The sequence below is a fragment of the Doryrhamphus excisus genome, chromosome 3 (genome assembly GCF_030265055.1).
Source record: "Doryrhamphus excisus isolate RoL2022-K1 chromosome 3, RoL_Dexc_1.0, whole genome shotgun sequence".
Classification (NCBI taxonomy): Eukaryota; Metazoa; Chordata; class Actinopteri; order Syngnathiformes; family Syngnathidae; genus Doryrhamphus; species Doryrhamphus excisus.
The window spans coordinates 12,908,820-12,936,159 of NC_080468.1; the positions used below are offsets into that span (position 1 = coordinate 12,908,820).

The 27,340-nt window shown below is 37.2% G+C and overlaps 1 protein-coding gene across 1 annotated transcript; it reads left to right on the forward strand.

The window, feature by feature from the left end:
- The first annotated feature begins 1,273 nt into the window (after positions 1-1,273).
- LOC131126361 (kidney mitochondrial carrier protein 1) lies at positions 1,274-12,962 on the forward strand. Its single transcript, XM_058068808.1, has 9 exons — positions 1,274-1,337; positions 1,442-1,589; positions 2,659-2,753; positions 2,903-2,988; positions 4,896-4,991; positions 6,043-6,167; positions 7,049-7,172; positions 8,954-9,034; positions 10,017-12,962. The coding sequence occupies exons 1-9, from the start codon at positions 1,274-1,276 to the stop codon at positions 10,056-10,058; spliced, it is 861 nt and encodes a 286-aa protein (XP_057924791.1). The 3' UTR covers positions 10,059-12,962.
- The last annotated feature ends 14,378 nt before the right edge of the window (positions 12,963-27,340 follow it).

The window sequence follows — 27,340 nt, forward strand, 5'->3', positions numbered from 1 at the left end:
TTTTCCAGGGGCGGAAACTATAAGGACGAATGTGATAGAAAACAGATAAGATGAACTTGTGGTATTTACAGCAGCAATATATTGTGGGAGAAACCATGTAAACAGGCAGAGGACACACACATTCTGACAGGTACATCAGACACACAAATTCAAGCCCTGCAAAGGTGATGTACGGAATCATTTCCTAATTATAGATACATCCGTCGTCCTGTTATCTGTGAGATGTAATTGAATGACCTGAACGTAATGAAGTGTATCTGGCGGGGCCGTCATCCAAGGAGGCTCAATAAAGTGTTGAAGAGGCCATTATGATACGGGATTGTTGAAGTTGTATTGTACTGGCCTCTAGCGGTGATGAGGAGAAGTGCAAATACTCAATGTGTTTCATGGCATGCTGTAACAACAGATTACATAAAATAAGCATGTTGATGGGCCCAATATATATCAAAACATATTAAACATTTTAAACATATTAAACCATATTTTATACGTCTTAATCATTTCTAAATTTCTGTTTTTAAACTTTTAACATGAAAAATGTAGCTGGCACACTTGTCACCAAGATAGTCAGATGCAATGTGTAGTTTGTACAAAAAACATAACACGTCAACACAGGAAGTTAACAAATTATTAGTAATTACTAATTTTAAGATTAAATAAACCAAACAATCCCTATGATACAGGAAATGCCACCAGTTTAAAGAACCAATTCAATTTGAAGCCCAAGTTCAGCAATGGGTTAGGTTGCATAGCAACGGAAGTAGGCGGTGTCACTTATGGCAGTAGCCAATAGGGGGGCGAAGGGCGGGGCGTCCTCCTCAAACACGAAAGGAGGAGGAGCGGGGAAACGGAGCTGCATGTAGCTGTGTAGCTAGTCAGATGCAATGTGTAGTTTGTACAAAAAAACATAACACGTCAACACAGGAAGTCAACAAATTATTAGTAATTCCTAATTTTAAGATTAAATAAGATCCTTCTAAATAAACCAAACGATCGCCATTATACAGGAAATGCCACCAATTCAATTCAAAGCCCAAGTTCAAGCAATGGGTTAGGTTGCATAGCAACGGAAGTAGGCGGTGTCATTTATGGCAGTAGCCAATAGGGGGGCGAAGGGCGGGGCATCCTCCTCAAACACGAAAGGAGGAGGAGCGGGGAAACGGAGCCGCATGTTCAGACCCCCGGCAAGGACTCAGGCCCGCCCATTAGCTACTACTAACATCCTATTTCATAGCTGGCGCTTGTTGAAACTCCATTGTGAGGCCGTGAAAAAATGTCCAGCTTCAACTGGAAACCGTTTGTATACGGCGGGCTGGCTTCTGTGACGGCGGAATGCGGTGAGTTGATGTGTGGGAGGAAGCCGCCCAGGAGGCCCGAATGCGTGGCTTGTCTGTCTGGCTCTGTCGTGTCCGTGCTGACTGCATGGTGGTCTGTGTGACAGGTACATTCCCAATCGACTTAGCCAAGACACGTCTTCAGGTTCAAGGCCAAGTAGGCGACAGTAAATACCGAGAAATCCGGTACCGGGGTATGCTGCACGCCATGGTCAGGATAGTACGAGAGGAGGGCGTTCGAACACTGTATTCAGGGTATGTACAGTAGCTCCTATTTGTGTTCATATGCATGTTATCACTATCCACTTTCACTTTTATTCAAGTATACATTCAATAATTTCCCGTAAATGGAACCACTTCCACTTTTCGAACACGTGTGGGTGTCGATTGTATCAAAATATGTATTGTATCAATCGCAAAGGAAGTACTGGTATCGAACCTACACCGCCATTTTTCAGGTTTTGTTGTTTGTATTCTTATTTAGGGAATAAGTCAAAGTACACAGGAGGGAAACAATTTTATGTAATAAAATGGAACTGGGGAATTATTTAATTAAAATTAAAATATAATATATTAAAATATATATAATTTTTATATATAATATATAAAAATAGAAATATATTAAATTTCTATTTAAATATATTATATATTTTATATATATAATAAAAATGATATATATATATATATGTTAAAATAATATATATATATATAAATCTATTTTATTTATATAATTTAATATGCAATTAATAATAAAATGGAACTGGGAATTATTTAATTAAAATTAAAATATAATATATTAAAATATATAATATATATAATTTTTATATAATATATTTAATTTTTATTTAAATAGAAATATATTTATTTTCTATTAAAATATCTAATAATTTTCTATAAATATATTAGATATTTTATATATATAATAAAAATGATATACATATTAGATATTTTTAAGTAATATATAAATATATTTTATGTATATAATTAATACACAATTAAAATAATAAAATCATTATTATTTTATGATACTGTTCCATTGGTTTATATTGTTGTATTTATGTCGTAATGCCTTTTTTTTTATTGTGGTTCCAGGCTGGACCGTATTGAGTAGGATTCCTTATTATAGTATTAATAATCATAATATTATTATTATGGAATCTTTTCATAGAACATATTATTACAACATTATTCAACATTAATAGAGCTCTCTAAGCATGAAATAACACCCCTATAGTCACATTTACCCAATACGTGTTGCTGTAAATGTGTTCCATGTTGTTCTTATATATATATATATATATATATATATATGTAACTATTATAGGATCGCTCCCGCCATGCTGCGCCAGGCATCCTACGGGACCATCAAAATTGGCACATACCAGAGCTTCAAGCGGTTGCTGGTTGACAGGCCCGAGGGTGAGGCCCGCTTTCTATTCCAACATGCATGCGCCTGTCTGAACGGTTGGCCCAACGGCTCGACAAAACCTGCCTACTTTCGAAGTGTTTATGCAAAAACACGACAGCTGCTATGTAAAGTCTAACTTGTGCTCCTGTCTGCCCATCAGATGAGACACTGTTGACGAATGTGTTGTGTGGCATTCTCTCCGGGGTCATCTCTTCCTCCATCGCCAACCCCACGGATGTGCTGAAGGTAGCTAAAGGCTCAAATTACCATTCTGTTGTAGAAGAACAGGTTGGACTGACTTGTGCGTTTTCTGAGAATGTCAAACACACTGAGAAGCTGCGACTACAGTTACAAAGACGGCTGTAGTGTGCTGCCAATGCACGAGACTCGTCACACGTCAACGTTTCAGATCATCAAATTTTAATATTAGTCAATGCCAATCTGCATGGCCTTGCGGAAAAACATGGTTTCCCCCTAAAGCTAATAACTGGTTGGACCACACTTAGCGGCAACAACAATGAATCACTGTACTTGCTACACTACCATGCTTCTATTCATCACAAGTATTCCAGGTCCTGAAGCAGCAAAACAGCCCCAGACCATCACACTACCACCACCATATTTTACTGTTGTTATTTACTGTTGTTATGATGTTGTTATGACTTTTACACCAGAGTGTTTTTGCCAAAGGTCTTTGTCAAAGGTCAAAGGTTACTGTTGTTATGATCTTTTTCTGAAATGCAGCGTTACTTTTCGCGATACACATCTTTGAAAAAGTTCTCCTCAGGCCAAAGAGTATTTTCCCAAAGACTCCCAGTCTTCCAAAACAGCCCCAGACCATCACACTACCACCACCATATTTTACTGTTAGTATGATGTTCTTTATCTGAAATGTGGTATTACTTTTACACCAAATGTTATGGGACACACACCTTTCAAAAAGTTTAATTTTTGTCTCATGAGACCACAGGGTATTTTCCCAAAGGTCTTGGGGATCATCAAGATGTTTTCTGGCAAAATTGAGTTGTTCAGCAGTGGTTTCGGACCTCTGCCATGCAGGCCATTTTTACCCAGCACTGACCTCAACTGAGGCAAATAAGGCCTGAAGTTCTTTAGATGTTGTTGTGGGGTCTTTTGTGACCTTTTGAATGAGTTGTTGCTGCGCTCTTGAGGTCATTTTGGTTGACCGGCCACTACTGAGAAGGTTAACCACTGTTCCATGTTTTGGTCATTTGTGGATGATGGCTCTCACTGTAGTTGGCTGGAGTCCTAAAGCTTTAGAAATGGCTTTATAACCTTTTCCAGACTAATTGAGCTCAATTTTCACACATTTAGTTTGTGTTCACACTTTGTGTTTCTCCTTTATTAATAATAAGAAGTTTAATTTGAAAACAGTTGTGTTGTCATTGACTGACATTGACATTTACGTTTGACTTTTTCACACCACTGTGTATACTTTATGTACCTCTGAACCAATGTTGTTAAAGTCGTATTAAAATGTCACCGACTACTTGTACTAGCTGTGGGAAGTCATGTGTAAACATACCCTTATACATGACAAAGACTAATGCTAATCTAACTTTTTGTAAAGGCAATTCTCTTTGGATTTGGATTAGATTAGATTGCATAAGTGTACCTAATGAAGCGGCCAACCAGTGTGCTTATCCTGGTCCTGAGACATAGTTACGTTAAACCTTCACTGGCGACTTATTAATAGACGTGAGGCCTTCAAGGCTGAACATAGTCTTCTGTAAATGATACGGTTGCATGAATATGATTTGTGTACGCATGCTAAAGGGCCCCGCTGAAGGCAGGATGACCTCATGTGCGTTGAATGCCTTTTATTAAGAGTTAACAGATATGAGCAGCTGAGGACTTACAATCACTGTGTGTGTGTGTGTGTTGCCAAGTGGTCATGAGACAAAATGGAGGACTAATATGTGAAAGCGTAGCAAGGGAAGCTTCAGCTAAAGAATGTTCCCGGACAAGGAAAAAATGCAGACAGACCGATTTGCCAAAAAGTCCTTCAAACTTTTTGTCTTTGCTCTCCAATGGCTACCATAGTTAATTAATGCTAATGTTTTCTGTTTAAGAGTTGTGTCCTTTATATATTTACTTGTCTTATCCAAAGGTGTGTGTCTCTGCTTTGTCAGATCCGCATGCAAGCCCAGGGAAATGTGATCCAGGGCAGTATGATGGGCAACTTCATCAACATCTATCAGGAGGAAGGGACCAGGGGACTTTGGAAGGTACAAACCACTTCTTTTACTTGCTACCATTCCTGACATTAAAAATAATAATCATTAAACATGAACTGCAATGTGTAAACCAAGTGTGTCCAAAGGGTGACCCCACGGCCAATTTTAGGGTGCTGCAATGTTTTTTTATTGGCCCGTGGCACATTCTAAACATATATAATTTAACAAGAAAACAAAAAAGTCCAAATATTAATAGAAAATGTTGTGTTTTTACAAGGATAACACAATATTATGAGGAAATATAAATATTAAAGAAAAAAGAGGTTGTTTTTAAAAGTTGTAAAATGAGAAACAAACACAGCAAAACAATTGTGGGGGGGGGGTAATTTGCCGGAAAAAGTTTTAATGTTATGAGCATAAAGTCTAAATATTTTGAGAACAAATTTACGAGAAAAAAGTTGAAATAGTTGGATAATTAAAAAAAAAGAAGCAAAAATAGGATAATAACGCAGTAGTTTTACCAGAATAAATTCTAAATATTACAAGAAAAAAGTAGTATTATATGTTTCAATTTTATGAGAATAAAGTCATAATATTTTAGTAGTAGTAGTTAAAATATACAAAAAATATATGCTACTTTTTAAAAGTTTTAATATTATGAGAAAAAAATAAAAACATATAAATAAATATAAAATAAAAAATAAAATAAATATTTCTTATACATTTTTATAAATATAAAAATAAAAAATGAAGTCATATTTTGGGGGAAATTAGGTTGAGGAATAAGTTATAATATTATAGAACTAAAATCATAACATTTTCAGAGATGTTCATATGGTTCATCATTAATTGTTGCACTTTTTTTTTTATTATTTTGTACTGGATTTCTGCAGCCTAATTTGGCTTTAAGCACATTGCGCCCTCTGCTGGTTGCTGCCAAAAAGTGCTTTACTCATTTACTGTACGCAATAACTTAATAATAATTAATAATTCCTTGTGAGATGGAGAAATAAAATAACAGCTATAGGAATATAGGATGCAGGAAGAGCTTAGACAATGATGGTGTATGATCTTGCCAATCTCGCCTCTCTTCCTCCATCAGGGTGTGTCTCTGACTGCTCAGCGAGCGGCCATTGTCGTCGGAGTCGAACTGCCGGTCTATGACATCACCAAGAAGCACCTGATTCTGTCGGGTCACATGGGCGACACCGTGTACACGCATTTCTTGTAAGTGAGTGCAGGAGCGGATCAGGAAGAGGAAATTAGAAGCCGTGCAGCAAGACACCGGAGTATGTTTTTAAGGTGCAACCAGTTAAGGAGCAGACATGCGCCTCCAGGCTGTGATGCTGACTTTCAGTTCGTGTTAGGTTGGTGTCTGCTTTTTATTTGCTGAGCGGCAAATCGGATCAGCTGTGCTCCCGCGATTACACGACATTCCAGTTAGACCAGTAACTATGGGATCTGAGGCTATTTTTCATGGAGAAAAATCCATGCACCCATCTACTGTGGCGTGACAAAAGATTTTTAATTTATCGCTTGTTTGTCACACTTAAATGTTTCAGATCATGAAACACAGAATCCAGTTTTTAAGGGAAGAAACATGGCCGCCACTGTTAAACATACATTAACTAAGGCCTCACTTGCCTCAGTTAAGGTCGGTGTTGACTCCACCATAAGAAAAACACTGGGCAAAAACAACCAAGACCAAAATCAGAAAAAGAACATCATACCAACAGTAAAATATGGTGGTGGTAGTGCGATGGTCTGGGGCTGTTTTGCGATTCTGTGATAAATAGAAGCATGAATTCTGCTGAAAGAGAATGTCCGACCATCTGTTGGTGACCTCAAGCAGCAGGACAATGATCCAAAACACACCAGCAAGTCCACCTCTGATTGGCTGAATAATGGCATGACCAGTATGGCCGAATGACAACAATTCTGCAAATTCAAATCAACTGCAAATGCTATAAAATGCAACACTTTTTCACACCACTGCACGTTCACGTCGACTGAAGCATCCATCTTGCTATAAAATGTCCACCGTTGATTAAAAGACAATCAGGGGAAATAAAGACTAACCACTTCCTTTGTCTTCTTACGGCATACAGGTCTAGTTTCGTGTGTGGTCTTGCTGGAGCGTTGGCTTCCAACCCTGTGGATGTCGTCCGAACACGTATGATGAACCAGAGAGGAGGAGCTTTGTACCAGGGAACACTGGACTGTCTGCTGCAGGTCAGTCCACATCAGGGGTGTCCAAAACACATACAGGAAGTGAAAGGATGCAAGGGACACTTTGATATTTTCTAAAGAAGAAAAATGCATCTCGGCTTTGTCGTAGTGGTGAGAAAACTTATTAATAATGAGTATTTGGCCTTGGCACTTTGTTATATTTTTGTTAATAGTGAGAAAATTTTTTTCTTTAATATTTCAGCTCTATGCTACTAAAATGACATTATTTTTCCTCATAATATTATGAGGAAATACTATTAATAAAAAAGAAAATAAAAAATAAAATAAAAATATAAAATAAATAAATAAATTAAATTATTAATTAAAAATAAAATATTTTTATATATTAAAAATGTCAAATCTTTCTTGTAATATTTTGACTTTATTCTCATGAAAGTACTGCATTTTTCCCAATTTTTTTCAAATTTTGCAACTATTCATATATTAAATAATATTTTGACCTTATTCCCATAATATTCTAACTTTTTCTGCAACCAAAAAATCAAACTTTATTTTGTGTCTGTTCTCATAAGACTTTTTTCTTTATTATTTTAGCCCTATGGTACTAAAATTACATTATTTTTCCTTATAATATTATGAGAAAATATTCTTAAATCTCTAATTTCTCTTGTAATATTTTGACTTTATTCTCATGAAATTACTGAATTTTCCCCACATTTTTTCAAATTCTGCAACTATTCATTTATTAAATAATATTTTGACTTTATTCCCATAATATCATAACTTTTTCTGCAACCAAAAATTCTAACTTTATTTTGTTTGTTCTCATAAGACATTTTTCTTTAATATTTCAGCTCTATGCAACTAAAATGACATTATTTTTCCTCGTAATATTATGAGGAAATATTCTTAAAAATGTCATATTTTTCTTGTAATATTTTGACTTTATTCTCAGGAAATTACTGTATTTTTTTCCACATTTTTCAAATTTTGCAACTATTCATATATTAAATAATATTTTGACCTTATTCCCATAATATTATAACTTTTTCTGCAACCAAAAATTCCAACTTTATTTTGTGTTAGTTCACATGATATTTTTTTCTTTAATATTTCAACTTTAAGGAGCTAAAATAACTTTTGTTTTTAATATTATGTTGTTAAACTTTTCTCTGAATATATGCTACTGGCCCTTTAAAAAAAAAAAAAAAAAAAAAAAAAAAAAAAAAAGCAGCTTAAGCCACATCTCTGTTGTACATATTGGAGCCCATAGACGAAAACAGTGTGTACATAAACATATTCAAACTTATGCTATCTGAGTTAGCTTCAGCAAGGACTTGTCCCAATGTCCAATGTCCAATGTCCCAATGTCCCAATTTGACGCTCAGTAATGTGATTAATACTCGGCCATCTTGTTGAAAAAGCCATTACGAGCGTCTTAGCCAACCACCAATTTTATAATCGTGTCCAAGGGAGTCTTTTCACAAATAACGATGACGCAACAACAAGAGCAAGGGGTTGTATGTGACCAAAGAATACTTAAAACCAAAGAGGTGTACCTTTTTAGAACTAAATCAATACTAAGCACTCTGAGTCAGGATATCTCATCCCGTGTTGTCTCCTGCGACTCCTTCAGTTTGAGGCGAATTGCTTTGTTTCACATTCGACGGCGGTGCTGCATATCTTTCAGTGTGCTTAAATATTTAGCCCAAGCCGTCACGACGCCAATTTCCCAGCTAAAAGCACCCAAAGGATTGTTGAATAATGATCAAGGGATAACAAGCTGAAGTGTGTTTCAAACCTGTTTGTCTTCGCCTCCTCAGACGTGGCGCTCCGAGGGCTTCATGGCCCTCTACAAGGGCTTCTTCCCCAACTGGCTCCGTCTGGGCCCGTGGAACATCATCGTATCCTTTAAACATCTCGTTAGCGCTGCACTCTGTTGTTTATCTACTGTGATGCAATGTCGTTTGGCGCTGTAGAAATCGGCGAGAGGCGGGGCTACACCCTGGCCTGGTGGCCAGCCAATCACAGGGCACATATAGACAAACAACCATTCACACTCGCATTCGTACCTATGGACAATTTGGAGTCGCTAATTAACCTAGCATGTTTTTGGAATGTGGGAGGAAACCGGAGTACCCGGAGAAAACCCACGCATGCACGGGGAGAACATGCAAACTCCACACAGAGATGGCCGAGGGTGGAATTGAACTTGGGTCTCCTAGCTGTGAAGCCTGCACCCTAACCACTCGACAGCCCTGGTTAACATCATCAATCAATCATTAAAACCAAAACGGACTCTAACCAAAGCAAATGTTTGCATTGAAAATAATGTAAATCCAATTAATTTGTTCCAGACAACCAAAAAATAATTACAAATGATGGATGGGCAACTTTTAGCATCACTTTTGTCGGGACCCCCCCCCTCCAAAAAAAAAATACATTAACAAAACAGCCTATCCTAGCTGTTTTCGGGCGAGAGGCGGGGTACACCCTGGACTGGTGGCCAGCCAATCACAGGGCACATATAGACAAACAACCATTCACACTCACATTCATACCTATGGACAATTTGGAGTCACTAATTAACCTAGCATATTTTTGGAATGTGGGAGGAAACCGGAGTACCTGGAGAAAACCGGGGAGAACATGCAAACTCCACACAGAGATGGCCGAGGGTGGAATTGAACTCGGGTCTGGTTAGCTAATGTATTCAAGATATTTACATCATGAAATGACTAAGGCAACATAAAAATATTCACATTTGAGAGGCTAAAATCCCAGATTATTTACATTTCAAAAACAAAATAGTTGTCGATTAATTGGATAAATGATTAATCATCGATTCATTGATTAATTGTTGCAGCTCCTTGACTCCATGTCCAGTTCTTCCTCACATATGAGCAGCTCAAGAAGATCAACATCTGAGTGGCGTAGCGTCCAGAAATGTTGAATATGAGCACAAGTTTCCGAGACGAGAGGACCAAAATTATCTGGACTGGGATGGATCCTTGACGGAACCGCCGGGTCCGCAGGAATTGATGGACACCCTCGTTTGCCGTGGCATGGAGTCTTGTGTGGGCTACGTGTTTTTCCTCAAGCCTGCTGTGGCTTATGTGGGAAAAATGGCTGCGACTTCCGCAAAGGGACGCTTTGGAATTTGATATTTTTAGCTCACGCGAAATGCTTCGTTAAGAATCAACCGACAGATTCATGTACCAACACTCCGCCCACTTCCGGGACGCCACAGTGGCCTCTGTTCATACGTGAATGTCTGAGGCTTGAATGTCACCAGAATAATGTTCAATTTCAAAGCGGCCTTAAATTTTGCCAGTAGAGGGACGTTGCACATGTTTGAGAGCAGCTGACAATCACTGCAGTCATTCCCTTTCGAAATAGCAAGAGTGCTTTTAAGTCAACACACTTGGACTCGTATTTTTTCCAAATATATTTCTAAATTGAGAGCAATTTAAGCAAGAAAACTTTGCGTTATTGAAAGCATCCTGAAGCTGGAAACCTCTGTTAGCTAGTTAGCTAGTAGGACCGTGCATCTTTTAAGACCAGTTGAATTTGAATGAATTTACATTTTGCACTTTTAGATTAAAAGTTAGCTTAAAATGTACAAAAAGAAGAAATGGGGAGTGAGACAAAAAAATGGAGTAAGCAATTTCCTGCAAGCTAGCATTAAAGTGAAATTGGTTATTCATCATCCGATTAAAAGACCACAGCTAAAAAAAAAAAATCCTAACATAGACACACCCCCCCGGAACATCTCCAAATAGCCACTTTTCGTTTGACGCCCCTGCACAAGCTGAAACTAAATTTTTCCATTGAAGGATCGCGACAGGACCCCCCTCTTCAAAGTGCCGTATGGAAAACAGATGCTGATTGTTATTGGACTGCAATTAGATATTTTGGAGGTCATATTTTTTGTTCCATGAACATCAGGATCAGGAGGTCTTGCTTATGAAGCTCAACAATCCGACCACCTTTTTTTTGCCTTTGCCATCAAGAGATGGCAAAAAAAAGACATTGAATCCACTTTGAAAAGGATCGAGTGTGCGTTTTTTTCACAAATATATTTTGAAATTGAGAGCAATTTAAGCAAGAAAACATTGCGTTATTTAAAGCATCCTGAAGCTGGAAACCTTTCAGTTAGCTAGTTAGCTAGCAGGACCCTGCATCTTTTAAGACCAGTTGAAAACGTGAATTAATTTACATTTATTTTGCACTTTTAGATTAAAAGTTAGCTTAAAATGTAAAAAAAGAAGAAATGGGGAGTGAGACAAAAAATTGAGTAAGCAATTTACTGCAAGCTAGCATGAAAGTGAAATAGGTTATTCATCATCCGATTAAAAGACCACAGCTAAAAAAAAAAAAATTCTAACATAGACACGCCCCCCCTGCAACATCTCCACATAGCCACTTTCCGTTTGACACCCCTGCACAAGCTGAAACTCCCTTTTTCCATTGAAGGATCACGACAGGACCCCCCTCTTCAAGGTGCTGTATGGAAAACAGATGCTGATTGTTATTGGACTGCAATTAGATATTTTGGAGGTCATATTTTTTGTTCCATGAACATCAGGATCAGGAGGTCTTGCTTATGAAGCTCAACAATCCGACCACCTTTTTTTTTTGCCTTTGCCATCTAGAGATGGCAAAAAAAATTACATCGAATCCACTTCGAAAAGGATCGGGTGTGCGCTTTTTTCCCCAAATATATTTCTAAATTGAGAGCAATTTAAGCAAGAAAACTTTGCGTTAGTGAAAGCATCCTGAAGCTGGAAACCTCTCAGTTAGCTAGTTAGCTAGGAGGACCCTGCATCTTTTAAGACCAGTTGAGAACTTGAATGAATTTACATTTTGCACTTTTAGATTAAAAGTTAGCTTAAAATGTAAAAAGAAGAAATGGGGAGTGAGACAAAAAATATTCATCATCCAATCAAAAGACCAAAGCTAAAAAAAAAAATCCTAACATAGACACGCCCCCACTGGAACATCTCCACATAGCCACCTTCCGTTTGACGCCCCTGCACAAGCTGAAACTCACTTTTTCCATTGAAGGATCACGACAGGACCCCCCATCAAGAGATGGCAAAGGCAAAAAAAAACAGCTGAAACAAGCCAATTTCCGTTTGACTCCCCTACACAAGCTGAAACTCACTTTTTCCATTGAAGGATCACGACAGGACCCCCCTCTTCAAGGTGCCGTATGGAAAACAGATGCTATCTGATGGATATTGGACTGCAATTAGATATTTTTGGGGGTTATTTTTTATGAACATCAGGATCAGGAGGTCTTGCTTATGAAGCTCAACAATCCGACCACCTTTTTTTTTTGCCTTTGCCATCAAGAGATCGCAAAAAAAATGAATTGAATCCACTTTTTTTGTGGTCTCAAACCTTTGATCTGGTGATGAACAACCTGTTTCAACTGTAAATTGCTTACTCAAGATTATTTTTGCAAGATCCAATAGTACAATTTTACATCTGGTCTGAACATTTTGATAAGGAATGTATTTGCGTGGATATTTGTTTACCGCTTATTTGCACTACAATTGCTGTTACCGCCAACTATAACCTTTTCTTCCATTGTTTATTTTCTATATCTCCTGGCTTTACTGTTCCTTGCTGCCAAATTTGCAATAATGTTGTCTTTTAAATGTTGTTGCAAAGGCTGCTGGATGGGTGTTAAATAATAATAAATAATTTAAAAAAAGAGTTGTTGCATTTCCGTCCTTTCACCACAGTGTGGCGCTGTGTAGCTTCCACCCAGTTCATTCCAGAGCCCACTTCACAATCCCCACCAGCCCTCATCTTTGAGGCCACGGATCTAGCACACTTGCTTCTGAGGGATCGCCCCGGCCTGTCTCCAAAACACGCGGCATGCCACAAAACATCGACCTATGAATTATTCACAGGGAGTCGAACATGTAATTGTTCTTGTTTCAGCGGGTAAATTCCCAGTTTTCCCTCATCAGAGCTGTTTAGATGCTGACGGCTCCAGGGAACACGGCGAGAAACACACTGTGGTGAACTCCAGTCTGTGTTGTGTTTGTGTGCCTTGTTCTTTTTATTTTGGGAGTGTCACCATGGGACTTATTACTTGGGAATATTATGAAAACTTTGGACTAAGCCACCACAAGTTGCACTTCTGGGTGAATATTGCTGGGTTTTATAACTTTATTGAAAATATTTCCATATACAAAGTGTATTTTTATGGTTGTGGTTTAAACATCTTTCTCCAATTAGAGAACACAAATGGTGGGGTGTTGTGGGTTTGCCCCCCCCCCCCCCCCAATTGGCACTTTAGCCTGGCATCCCGTTTTTTACAAGCTGGACAACTTTGGCCAAGAGGGATTCCGGCAGTCACAGCCATGCTGCATTGTGGCTTTTATTTGCTGCCTGGCCCAAGGGTGCGGTGGGGAAGTGGAGAGGGGGGGTTGGCTCAATTGTGTTCCAGGGATCAGAGTGGGCTTTTGTGTCAAAAGGATAAGGCTATGCTCTGCTCCAAAACCCCCTCAACCCCTTCTGTCCTTTCATTTGTTTTGTTTTTTTTTTGTTGTTTTTTTTCAGCCGTCGCTCGCATGGAAATGCGGCCCACTCCAACACCCGGCGGAATAAATGGCCAAACAAACGGGAATTTAGAAAAGGAAACAAATCTATTGGGCTCTGCTGCTCCATTTGGAAGGTCTGCAGTGTTTCTCGGCTGCACAATGCTGAAAAAGACATTTCTTCTTCTCATTACTGCTCATTATTGCCATTAGATTACAGTCTTCTATTCAACACAACAGTTTCTTAGTGAAACTATTTTCCCCGGAAAAAATAATTAGTATTTAATCTGCATCATGTCAAAAAACAAAATTCAGGAAGCCAGGAAAATACATTTAAAATGTTGTCTATAGACATTCGAACCTTGGTTAGTATCATTAATTCGTTCTGGAAGGTCTGACTCTAACCAAAATGGATGTTAACCAAAACAAACACTAGTTGCATAACAAGCTGCTGGAGATCTTCTAACAGTTTGTGGTAACCAGTGCCCTGTACTTTGTTGCCAGACCAGGACCAGCAAAAAAGGACACAAACAGACTCCTCCAGTTCCGTTCCCACAGTGAACGCGACAGTACTGCACAACATTTATGCTAACACAATGGTTATTTAGCTAGCAAAAAATAAACATGAACAGAAAAGGTGTCCGTTTTTTTTTTATTTCTAAGTCGCTCTGGAATATAAGTCACAGGAACAGCCAACCTATGAAAAAAAAAGTACGACTTATAGTCCGGAAAATACGGCAATGCATTCCAGAGTGCCAAAAACGTGAACAACAAAAGTGTTTTTATAGTTTTGCAGTTATAGTTTTCAATGCAGAAAACAATTGGAAATTATGACTGACAGGAAAATACATTTAAAATGTTCTTTATATACATTGGAACCTTGGTTAGCATCATTAATTTGTTCTGTAAGGTCCGACTCTAACTGAAATGGATGTTAACCAAAACAAACACTAGTTGCATGGTAAACTGCTGGAGATCTTCTACCAGTCTGTGGTAACCAGTGCCCTGTACTTTGTTGCCAGACCAGGACCAGCAAAAAGGACACAAACCGGACTATTTCGGAAACAACAAGACTCCTCCAGTTCCGTTCCCACAGTGAACGCGACAGTACTGCACAACATTTTTAATGGTTTTATTTCATTTGAACATGCATCAGATTACAATTGAATGCATCACATAATCAGTTCACAGTTCCACATGTCCAAAAGGAGTAGGAAGAAGCAAAGCTTATTAAATCCTACCCCTCCATCTGGTACTTTTACAATCAGTAACTATTACATTTGTTCACTTCCTGCTTTCCTAACATAGTTCAAGTTTTATTTTATTTTATTTTATTTTTATCAAGTAGTACGAGGTGATATGACCATACAATGACCCTGGTACTTTTACAATCAGTAACTGTTACATTTGTTCACTTCCTGCTTTCCTGATATAGTTTTTTTTTTTTTTGTTTGTTTGTTTTTTTGAATTTTATTTTTGTCATGTACCGAAGTACAAGTTGATATGACATTAGGAAGAAAAAAACATAAATAAGTCGCTCTGGAGTATAAGTCGCAGGAACAGCCAACATATGAAAAAAAGTGCGACTTATAGTCCGGAAAATTCGGTAATGCATTCCAGAGTGCCAAAAACGTGAACACCAAAAGTGTTTTTATAATTTTGCAGTTATAGTTTTCAATGCAGAAAACAATTGGAAATGATGACTGAAAGGCCGTCCTCATACATTTTATATGTTAAATGTCTTTTAGGCTTATTATACTGTGATAAATATTCAAAATAGTAGTATAATCAAACAGTATTCTCAGTACACTTTACTTGAAGTCAACGCCCGAGTCGACTGCTCATCTTGACCAAGATCTCAACCAACTTGGCAGGCCCCACTAACTCATGGTCGACCTACATTCACACAAGAGTAGAAGAAGACGTGTGGACCCCAGGGGGGGGCGGGATCACAAGGATGAGCCGCTGGTAACGGCGCTGCGATTGTTCCGTCAAGACGAAAAGAGGCCAACACAGCGACTGTTTAAGGAGATAATGTGAGTGGAGATTTATTCCACATGTTGGCGTCCTTTCATTGTGGAACTCCCAAGAATCAGCAAACTCTCAGCGATGAAAATATGATTTCTTGGAAAATGTTTCGATGCGGACACATGGGAATTACAGAGCGGAGGCGGACACAATATATGCGAAATATGTACGTCACAGGATATCACACGGCAGCAAATTCGTTTGTTTTTTTTGGCCAAAGTACAGCATGGAGTGACGTTTAAATACGTCTCGGAAACTTGAGTATTCACATGGAACATTGAATGACTTTTGAACAAAACTGGGTTATCCTGGAATACTATTACGTATTTTGGTAGTACACATGACAAGATGTCGGGCTCTATGATTTACGGAATTAGCGACTAAAAATGGAATCTACTGGAAACTTGTGGAAATTGACATAATACTACTACATTTTCTTTCTTATTACTTCAATTTTCTACTTATAAACACTGCTCTCATAATATTGTGTTTTCAGACCCATAATTTTAAAAATGTTGTCCTCACTCTAATTTTGAAAAAAATCTAAAAATTTTTGTTGGCCTTTTAACAAAATAAATATTCAAATTTATGCTGCCAAAATGTCATTATTTTTCCTCATAATATTACAACTTTATTCTCGAAAAATTACAAATGTTTTCTTTACATTATGAATTTATTCTTGGAAAATTACAGCAATTTTTTTCCCCATTTCTGCTGTTTTTTTTTTTTACATTTTCCAACTATTTCAACTTTCTTGCTATAAATGTTATACTCATAATATTATGAATAAATATTATAAATATAATAATAAATATTGGGTTATTTATTTCAATATTTTTTTCTCCAATATAATTTTAGAAATATTCCAGCATTCTCATAATATTAAAACTTTAAAAAAAATGTAGTACAAAAATATTGCTGTTTTTTAATTTATTTTCCAACTATTTCAAATTTCTATTCATAAATGTTGATATCTTAATACTATGACTTTATTCCCAGAATATTAGATTTTTTTCCCTAAGCAAATCTTCCAAAATAATTTTTTTGGTTTCTCATAATATTCTAACTTAAAAGTAAAAACCCAAACTTTATTCTACCAAAATGTTGTTAATTTTTGCTCATAATATTACAAATTTATTCTTGGAAAAATACAGCTATTTTTCTCCATTTTTGTTTTACATTTTCCAACTATCTTATTTTTATTCCTATAAATGTTGTACTCGTATTATTATTAATGAATATTATAAATATAATAATAAATATTGAATTATTTATTTCCAATGTAATTGTACAAAAATTCCAGCATTTTTTTCTAATAATATTAAAACTTAACTTAACTTATTAATTAAAAAATATTGCTGTTTTTTAAATTTTAAATTTATTCTCCAACTATTTGGAATGTTTTCTCATGAATGTAGATCCTGCAATACTATGACTTTATTCCCCTAATATTATATTTTTTCTTAAGCAAAGTTTTTGTTTCTCATAATATTATAACTTAAAAAATGTTTTTTAAAAAATCTACTTGATGTTACCAAAATGTTGTTAATTTTCCTAATAATATTACATTATTCTTGTTTTATTTTAGTTTCCTTGTTAAATTATATTATGAGAATGTTCCGCGGTCCCAAGCCGCACTTTGGATACCACTGCTTTAGTAACCTATTCATCCTTAGATCTTAGCTGAAAGTCGCCGTTTTGCTCCTTTCTTCTCAACTAATGTACCAACTATTTGTATAACACGTCAGACTACCAACAAAGCTTTGCTCTAAAATGTGTTGCGAGCGAATAAATCCGGGAATGCTGTCAAGATAACATCTGCACACATCCTAGTTCGACAACTTGGCTTTTACGTAACTCCCAAGGATAAAACACTGGGAGGAGTTCATCGCCGCTCAGACATGACAACCGACCATCTGTTTAACTCCCACCGTCACAACCTCGTCTCTTTTTACATCATGTGCTCGGTTACAGATCCCCTATTAGTAACGCTGCCTCTGATTGGCCGGGGAAATCTGCTTGATTTCCAATTCTCTGCAGATGGGCGACTGACTTTGGGGCCTGCTCGGATTGGGCGGGTTCCCAGGTGCAGACTCGTGTCTGAAGTTCCGGGTCTTACATCTTTGGCGCTCGCTTCTTCTTGAAAAAAAAAAAAAAAAAAAGAACAAGCAGAATGGATGATGATTTTAGGCGGTGGGGAAGATGAGTGGAATATGGCGAAGTGTGTGGGAGTGACGACAGACGTGAACGGCGGGGATCAGATGTTAGGTGGAGTCGCTGGGGAGGTACTTTTATGGGGTCTTGGCGTGTGGAGGATGGGGTCAGCGCCACGAGAAAAAAAAACACTGATGGGAAGAGGGGGAGGATCCATGTTGCATTTAATACCGTAGGAAACATCACACTTCAAAATGCTACAGTTGAACATTTCTATAAACCCGATCCCTGCAATGCATTTTTTAATGAAAATGAAGAAGCAAAAAAAAAAAAAATGAAAGTAATACCACCTTTACTTTGAAATGACATAAGAGTTATTGACCGTCCATTGCGTGAGTGGAAATGAGTGTTGCGTTTGTTCTGACACAAACTCCACTATGTGTTTATCTTCAAACAGATGACTGATGATCTCCATCAGGAGAGAACAGTAACATCACACACGGAACTCAAGCAGGGCCAGAGGCATACTAGTAAAAAAACTAAATACATAAATACATATGACATGTGTAGGCTCTTATAACATACTCTTATATTATTATTATTATTAGAAATGATTTAACTGTTAGCATGTTTTTTAGTTCCCATCAGAAAAACTGTGGTTGTAAATTTGTGTTGGACTTAATGGTGGCTGATTGTTGCCAATTTGGGGCAGGTGTGTGTGTTTTGCACTGAAAGACCTTGGCTTCCTGTGATTGGCTGCAGCAGCGGCGCCGCCATCCATAAGAGGAAGCCACCAGGAAGTGGAAGAGCCCATGCCATCTCTCTCTTTGCTCCCAACCTGATGCATTGATGCTGAGCTCTGAATTTATGGACACTTTATATTTGTGAACTGCTGTTTTTATTTTCCTGTTTTGTAAATAAATTCATTGTACCACCACAAAGGTTTGAATCCAGCGGTATTTTGGACCTGAGGGAGTTGACGTGTCTTCCACTTTATGTTAAACACTGGTGTTCCCTAGCCTGGGCGTAAAATAAACACAAAATAAACTACAAAAACACTCCGCTAAGCGCCACAGGTCCCCCAATATTGCGATTTACAGCATAAATATTAGTCCTACATTTATTTTATTTACATATTTAGATTCCTGGGCCATAAAAACATACCATGGAAGTGTTTAAATGACTTAAAGAACGCTAATGTTAGCATGCTAACACCTAGAATAATGTTGCAAAAGTGCCTACGGCTGAAAATGCTAAATATTTTAGTATAATTAGGTTAGCATGCTAACATGTTAATGTTATCATGCTAACACCTAGCATGATAGTGTCTGTATATGAAAGGGCTGACAATACAACTATGCTAATGTTAACATGCTATTGTTTATTATTATTATTTTATCTACATATTTAGATTCCTGGACCATAAAAACATACCATGGAAGTGTTTATATTACTTAAAGTACACTAATGTTAGCATGCTAACACCTAGAATAATAGCGGTAGATGTTTACAAAAGGCCTACTGCTGAAAATGCTTAATATTTTAGTATAATTAGGTTAGCATGCTAACATGTTAATGTTAACATGCTAACACCTGGCATGATAGTGTCTGTATATGAAAGGGCTGAAAATATAACTATGTTAATGTTAACATGCTAATATTAACATGATAATGTTAGCATGTTAACACCATGTGTTTACCTATGAAAGTGGCTAAAAATTCTACTATGTTAATGTTAGTATACTACGATTGCTAACATGCTAACAGTAATATTTTCAGCCCTTTTCATCGGCTGAAAAATTTATGTTAAACCCTGGTGCTCCCTAGCCAGGGCGTAACAAAGTCGCAAAATAAACTACAAAAACACTCCGTCAAGCGCTACAGGTCCCGTTGTGATTTACAGCATAAATATTAGTCCGTTATATTAGTAGTTAGCATATTTACACCTTGTATGATTGTCTCTAAAAAAATCTACTATGTTAATGTTAGCATGCTACGATTGCTAACATGCTAACAGTTGTATTTTCATCCCTTTTCATTGGTAGACACTATCATGCTAGCTGTTAACATCAGTATGTTAGCATGTTAACCCAATTAAATTGAAAGCTCGAAATGGAGTGGGAAGAAGTAAAACTTATTAAATCTCACCCCAATATTTCTGGGCTACTCCAATGAAAAACCAAAGAAACCCAGAAAACCTTGCTAATATTAAAAAGCTAACAATGCTAACTTGCTAACATTAGCATGTTAACGTCAGTATGTTAGCATGTTAACATGCTAACAGTGTCTACCTATGAAAACAGCTAAAGTGCTCTTAAGCTAATATGAAAAGGCTAACAATGCTAACTTGCTAACATTAGCATGTTAACATCAGTACGTTAGCATGTTAACATGGTAACAGTGTCTACCTATGAAAACAACTAAAGTGCTATTAAGCTAATATTAAAAGGCTAACAATGCTAACTTGCTAACATTAGCATGTTAACAGCTTGCATGATAGTGGTAAATGTTTATATATGTGTCTACCCATAAATAGTAAAACATGCTGGTATGCTGAAGTTAGCATGGCAGCAATGCTAATGTTAGCATGTTATCATTAATATTGAAAAATTACATGAATTCACTGACAATGGCTGAGTGTGGAATCAATTAACTACGCACTGTACCGTGTAAATACATTAGTTATGAATTGCCATGTTCTTTCATGACCAAGATTATAACCCCTTCACATCGCCAGAGTGAGGTTGCGGGTTTTAACTATACTATAATCATCAAGATCCAAAACATATGATATTAATGTTTTATGTACACAACGCATAATAGCGGTAGGTGTGTTGAAAAAGTGCCTACCTCTGAAAATGCAAAATATTTTCGTATAATTAGGTTAGCATGCTAACATGTTAAAGTTAACATGGTAACACCTAGCATGATAGTGTCTGTATATGAAAGGGCTGAAAATACAACTATGCTAATGTTAACATGCTAATATTAACGTGTTCGTGTTAGCATGTCATGCACCTTGCATGATTGTCTGGCTATGGCTAAAAATGGCTAAAAATTCTACTATGTTAATGTTAGCATTCTACGATTGCTAACATGCCAACAGTTGTATTTTCATCCCTTTTCATCGGTAGACACTATTACGCTAGCTGTTAACATCAGTATGTTAGCATGTTATCCTAATTCTACAAAAATATTTAGCATTTTCAGCTAATATTAAAAGGCTAACAATGCGAACTTGCTAACATTAGCATGTTAACAGCGTGCATGATAGTGGTAAATGTTTATATATGTGTCTACCCATGAAAATAGTAAAACATGCTGGTATGCTAAAGTTAGCATGGCAGCAATGCTAACATTAGCATGTTATCAGAAAAATTGAAAAATTACATGAATGAACTGACAATGACGTGTGGAACCAATTAACTGCGGTAATGTACATTATTAATGTACAGAAATACATAATAATACATGAATGTAATGTACGTCCCCCCCCCCGCCCCCGCTTTTTTAACTGTGTACTAACCAATGAATGTTGTATTTTGGTGTGTCTTTTATTCTGTTTACTTGCTCTATTCAACTTCATTCTTTTGTAAAGTGTCTTTGAGTATCTTGAAAAGCGCTATACAAATAAAATGTATTATTATTATTATTATTACGTAAATACAGTAGCAATGAATTGTCATGTTTCTTGTAAAAGGTTGCAGATTTTAACTATACTAAAATCAGCAATATCCAAAACATATTATATTAGTGCGTTATGTACACAACTGTCCATTCACATACACAGAACCGGTTTGGAAGCCTCACAACTGAACACAAAGGTCAGCAAGATTAGCCAAACTATTCATTTTTTCCCATCACGTACGGATCTCCTGTTTCATTGATTTTCATACTCTTATATGTTGCGCCATATTGTGCACTATTTACTTTCTCATTCAAGTCATCAGTGACTTTAAAGAAGACTGCAGATAAGCAGCAAAAACTGTTCAAATACGACGAGGACTGCAGATAAGCAACCTTCCAGCCATCGTTCGAGTTAGTGCATGTCCAATAATCTATATGCTCAAGAAAGCAGCAACGCCTTGCCGATAAATGAGGTCTTTGTAGAAGTATCGGAACTTTTATCACTCCCTAAGAAACATAAGAAACCCCGCAAGAATGAAATAATGACAGCCAATCAAACAATCTAGCAGTCCTCTTAATGTGATCCTTATCAGAATCAGAATGCCCTTTATTGACATTTTACATATAGTAGAATGAAATTGCAGCAGCTCCATTTTCAGTGCATGTGCAATATTAAGGGCTCTAAATGCAATATACTAAGTTCTATGTGAAGTATTTCTATAATGCCTCATATTAACTCACTAGCAAGATCTCAGTATATAGACTGGTCATGTATCTCATCTCGTTTCATATTATCTACATACTGTATTTGTATATAACTCTGGGTAAAACTGTTGATTTTGTTAATACTTGGGTTGTTTATATTGTTTATTTTTCTATATTGTGTATTTTGTACTGCTTAACCATATTCTGTACTCCCCACTGAGGGACGAATAAAGGCATATCTTATCTTCAGTGCAAGACAGTATGACAAAAATATAAAAACAAAAATAACAAAAATATAGAAATTAGAAGAATAAAACAAAAAAAAAAATAATAATAAATAAATGACTGTCATATGCCATATACTAGAGTTGGGAGAAAGTCAGTGTTTTCAAAACAAGTCGGTCGAGTCAAGTCTAAAGTTATTAGCTTGAAATTTTGGAAAAAAAAGTCATAAGTACTATTATGTTTTTACCAAATAAAATATCATAGACGGCACGGTGGTCTAGTGGTTAGCACGCAGGCCTCACAGCTAGGAGACCAGGGTTCAATTCCACCCTTGGCCATCCCTGTGTGGAGTTCTCCGGGTACTCCGGTTTCCTCCCACATTCCAAAAACATGCTAGGTTAATTAGCGACTCCAAATTGTCCATAGGTATGAATGTGAGTGTGAATGGTTGTTTGTCTATATGTGCCCCGTGATTGGCTGGCGACCAGTCCAGGGTGTACCCCGCCTCTCGCCCAAAGACAGCTGGGATAGGCTCCAGCACCCCCCGCGATCCTCGTGATGAAAAAGCGATAGAAAATGAATGAATGAAAATATCATAGACTTCATATTTGCTGGCAGATTCTGTGGGAAAATCTGCTTGGAATGACTTTTTCAAGTCATTAGACTAAAGTCCGAGTCAAGTCCTGAGTCAGTGATATTGAAGTCTGAGTATAAAATCATCAAAATTGCGACTCGAGTCTGACTCGAGGTCAGGCTGTAGGGCTGTGAAGCTGTGGGAAAATGTCATGAAGACAACAACAAAGCTAGCGGCGTCCCAAGACTTTTGCACAATGCCGCACTGTATTTAATAGTTCTGAGAACAAGCGGGAAGATAAACAGTCACATGCCTTGGAAAAGACATGACTTCGCATCACACAGGCATCTGCTGAGGGAACAACGCTGACTTCAACTTGTACGCAAATCCACGTAAAAGTCAGCCCTCCTTTATAGCGGTTCATTGGTTCCACACCAGACTGCGATAAATTAATTTCTGTGATACAGGATTCAATGTTAAAATTAATATTTTCATAGATAATGCATACAAAACCTTTCTAAATGCATTTTTAGGTTATTAGAGCACTGTAGACGTGAAATAACACCCCAACAGTTAGCGTGTAATTTAGCCACAAATTTACCACTTCCACACGGAATGGGAGGCAAACCTTTTTTCACTCTATTATGTTGGACATTGGTCGAGTGGTTAGGAGACCAGCGTTCAATTCCACCCTCGGCCATCTCTGTGTGGAGTTTACGTGTTCTCCCCGTGCATGCGTGGGTTTCCTCCCACATTCCAAAAACATGCTAGGTTAATTAGCGACTCCAAATTGTCCATAGGTATGAATGTGAGTGTGAATGGTTGTTTGTCTATATGTGCCCTGTGATCCAGCACCCCCGCGACCCTCGTGAGGATAAGCGGTAGAAAATGAATGAATGAATGAATGAATGATACAGGAGTCAATGTTAAAATTAATATTTTCATAGATAACACATAAAAACTGTTTATGACTTTCTAAATACATTTTAAACACCCCAACAGTTAGCGTCTAATTTAGCCACAAATTTACCACTTCCACACAGAAAGGGAGGCAAACCTTTTTTCACTCTATTATGTTGGACATTGGTCGAGTGGTTAGGAGACCAGCGTTCAATTCCACCCTCGACCATCTCTGTATGGCGTTTGCATGTTCTCCCCGTGCATGCGTGGGTTTCCTCTCACATTCCAAAAACATGCTAGGTTAATTAGCAACTCCAAATTGTCCCTAGGTATGAATGTGAGTGTGAATGGTTGTTTGTCTATATGTGCCCTGTGATTGGCTGGCCACCAGTCCAGGGTATACCCCGCCTCTCGTCTGAAGACAGCTGGGATAGGCTCCAGCACCCTCGTGAGGATAAGCGATGAATGAATGAATGAATGTTGGACATTCAATGGCTGACTTCATTACTTCATGCAGTATTAAGTATTACTGCTTCCCAGTGAGCAGAATACTACATATCACTTGTATTTTCCCATAATAGACAATAGTCATTAGGATTTTATTGCAGGTTTGAATGATCTAACAGCAGGCACAGTAATCCCGAATAAAAACACAGGCTACTATTGTGGCCGTAATACACCACCAAGCTAAAACTAGCTATTTAGCTTCCTGTTTAGTCAATATGAAGAATACCAGTATAAATATCAGTGCATAATAACATGTCACATTTTATTGTCAGTAGCGATATTAGTAAATAGCCATTAATTACATCACCGTTAGTTTTAATACCTTCAGTGACGCTGATAAATAAATCAAACTAAAGGGAATTACCACAACGACAACAGAGAACAGAAGATCACATTTGTGCAGATTAATGGACAGAATCATACACTGTGTCTTGGCTTGGAAAATAAATGGTTATCTGTAAAGATCAGCAAGGCAAGCAACAAAGAAGCTCCTCTACTGCAGGCTTGCTCTTAAAAGGCCGTTTATTGGGACACAGAGACACATATAAACGCTTCTCTGACAGCCCTTGGCTTTATTTACTTTTCTAAACACGTCACAACTCTCAAATCGTACAGTTTGTCTGTTGGCATTGTGGGAAAAAAAATAAATCAGAGTGCTTAGTGCTTAGGAGACCCGAGTTTGATTCCACCCTCGGCATATCTCCGGGGACTCTTATGTTGGACATTGGTCGAGTGGTTAGGAGACCAGCGTTCAATTCCACCCTCGACCATCTCTGTATGGCGTTTGCATGTTCTCCCCGTGCATGCGTGGGTTTCCTCTCACATTCCAAAAACATGCTAGGTTAATTAGCGACTCCAAATTGTCCATAGGTATGAATGTGAGTGTGAATGGTTGTTTGTCTATATGTGCCCTGTGATTGGCTGGCCACCAGTCCAGGGTGTACCCCGCCTCCGGCCCGAAGACAGCTGGGATAGGCTCCAGCACCCCTGTGACCCTTAGGAGGATAAGCGGTAGAAAATGAATGAATGAATAAATCCTTTGTCACACATGTTGTCGGCCTCTCTGTCTCTCTTTCCCTCTGTCCTCCTATTCATCTGGCAGTTGTTTAGCCACTCAAATTGATTTCAGAATTGACTGCACGACGGAAGAGTCAGTAGCGGTTAGCAGTCCTCACAGCTAGGAGACCCGAGTTCAATCCCACTCTCGGCCATCTCTCTGTGTGGAGTTTGCATGTTCTCCCCCGTGCATGCGTGGGTTTTCTCCGGGTACTCCGGTTTCCTCCCACATTCCAAAAACATGCTAGGTTAATTAGCGACTCCAAATTGTCCATAGGTATGAATGTGAGTGTGAATGGTTGTTTGTGTCTATATGTGCCCTGTGATTGGCTGGCGACCAGTCCAGGGTGTACTCCGCCTCTCGCCCGAAGACAGATGGGATAGGCTCCAGCACCCCCGCGACCCTTGTGAGGAAAAATCGGGAGAAAAGGAATTAATGAATGAAAAAATCTTGGCATTTCATTTCAGTCATGGGTGTACAGCCAAGCTATAATCAAGCATAGAATACAAGCATGATGAGCAGTACATGCTGGAGTTAAATGATCCAATAACATAATTTAGCTTTGGGAATCTGACCCTAAAAATGTAAAATAAAGTGTTGATATGAGAACAAGAAGGTTATGGTGGATTATGGTGCTGCTTCCGAATCAGTAGCCTCTTGGCCCACTTGAAAATCAAAAGGCCTATAAATATATTTTTTATAATATAAAAATAAATATAATATTATATAATATATTAATAATATTATAAAATAATATTTTATACTAATTCTATACATTATTAATATATAAATATATTTTTAGATCAAATAATATATTAATATATATTTTAAATATATTAAATATCATTAAATTATATACATTTTAATATTAAAAAACAGTTTACAGTAAAAATAATGTATATTAATTTAAATTAATTAAATTAATTAATCAAAAATAATATTTGCAAAAATGAATCATATTTTTAATGACCTCTCATGGCCCACATTCAGTAGTGTTACTAAAGGTGGGCCATGAGAGGTTAAATTATATTAAATATATTACATTATATCCATTTTAATATTAATAAATAGTTTACAGTATAAATAATTTATACTCATTTAAATTAATTAATAAAAAATATTTGCAAAAATGAATCATATTTTTAATGACCTCCCATGGCCCACCTTCAGTAACACTACTGAATAATAATTACTAATAAAAATAATTAATATTAATTTAAATTAATTAAATTAATTAATAAAAATTAATATTTGAAAAATGAATCATATTTTTCATGACCTCTCATGGCCCACCTTCAGTAACACTACTGAAGGTGGGCCATGAGAGGCCAATATTATTTTTTATTAATTTAAATTAATATTAATTATTTTTATGTATGTATGTATCATATAATGTATCATTTAATGTATATTTTAAATATAGAATGTAATATATTTAATATCATTTAATTATGGCCCACCTTCAGTAACACCACAGCCCACCAGGGTGCCGCGGCCCACACTTTGGGAATCACTGAAAGAACATTTTCTTGCCGGAGTGACCGTGACCCAAGTGTGACCCAAGTGTGCTATATGTCAGCGAAAACCATCATATTTCATCGACTTCAGTGCTGCAGCAACTTTGCAGCTTCCACTGTTCCACTGAATTGGACTCAGGTGAACAAGAAAAGAGGCCATTCCGGCGCCCCAATGGTATGCAAGCACAACTTGCCAAGAAAAGAGCAGCACTACAAAAATGTAATGATTTCCAAATGTTGATACTGGATAGAAGTGGATCTGTGCTTTTTTTCTCCTGATTAGAGTCGCCGTCCAACATGATGAACATGATCAATATTTATATTTTGTAAAAGAAAATGACTGTCTTTTCATCTTGGGG

What these genes read in the sequence shown, in the direction of transcription:
- LOC131126361 (XM_058068808.1), top strand. Translation starts at nt 1,274, where the DNA reads ATGTCCAGCTTCAACTGGAAACCGTTTGTATACGGCGGGCTGGCTTCT. An exon ending in ACCGTGTACACGCATTTCTT is followed by an intron (nt 6,168 to 7,048) that starts GTAAGTGAGTGC and finishes TACGGCATACAG; the next exon opens with GTCTAGTTTCGTGTGTGGTC. An exon ending in TGGGCCCGTGGAACATCATC is followed by an intron (nt 9,035 to 10,016) that starts GTATCCTTTAAA and finishes CTCCATGTCCAG; the next exon opens with TTCTTCCTCACATATGAGCA.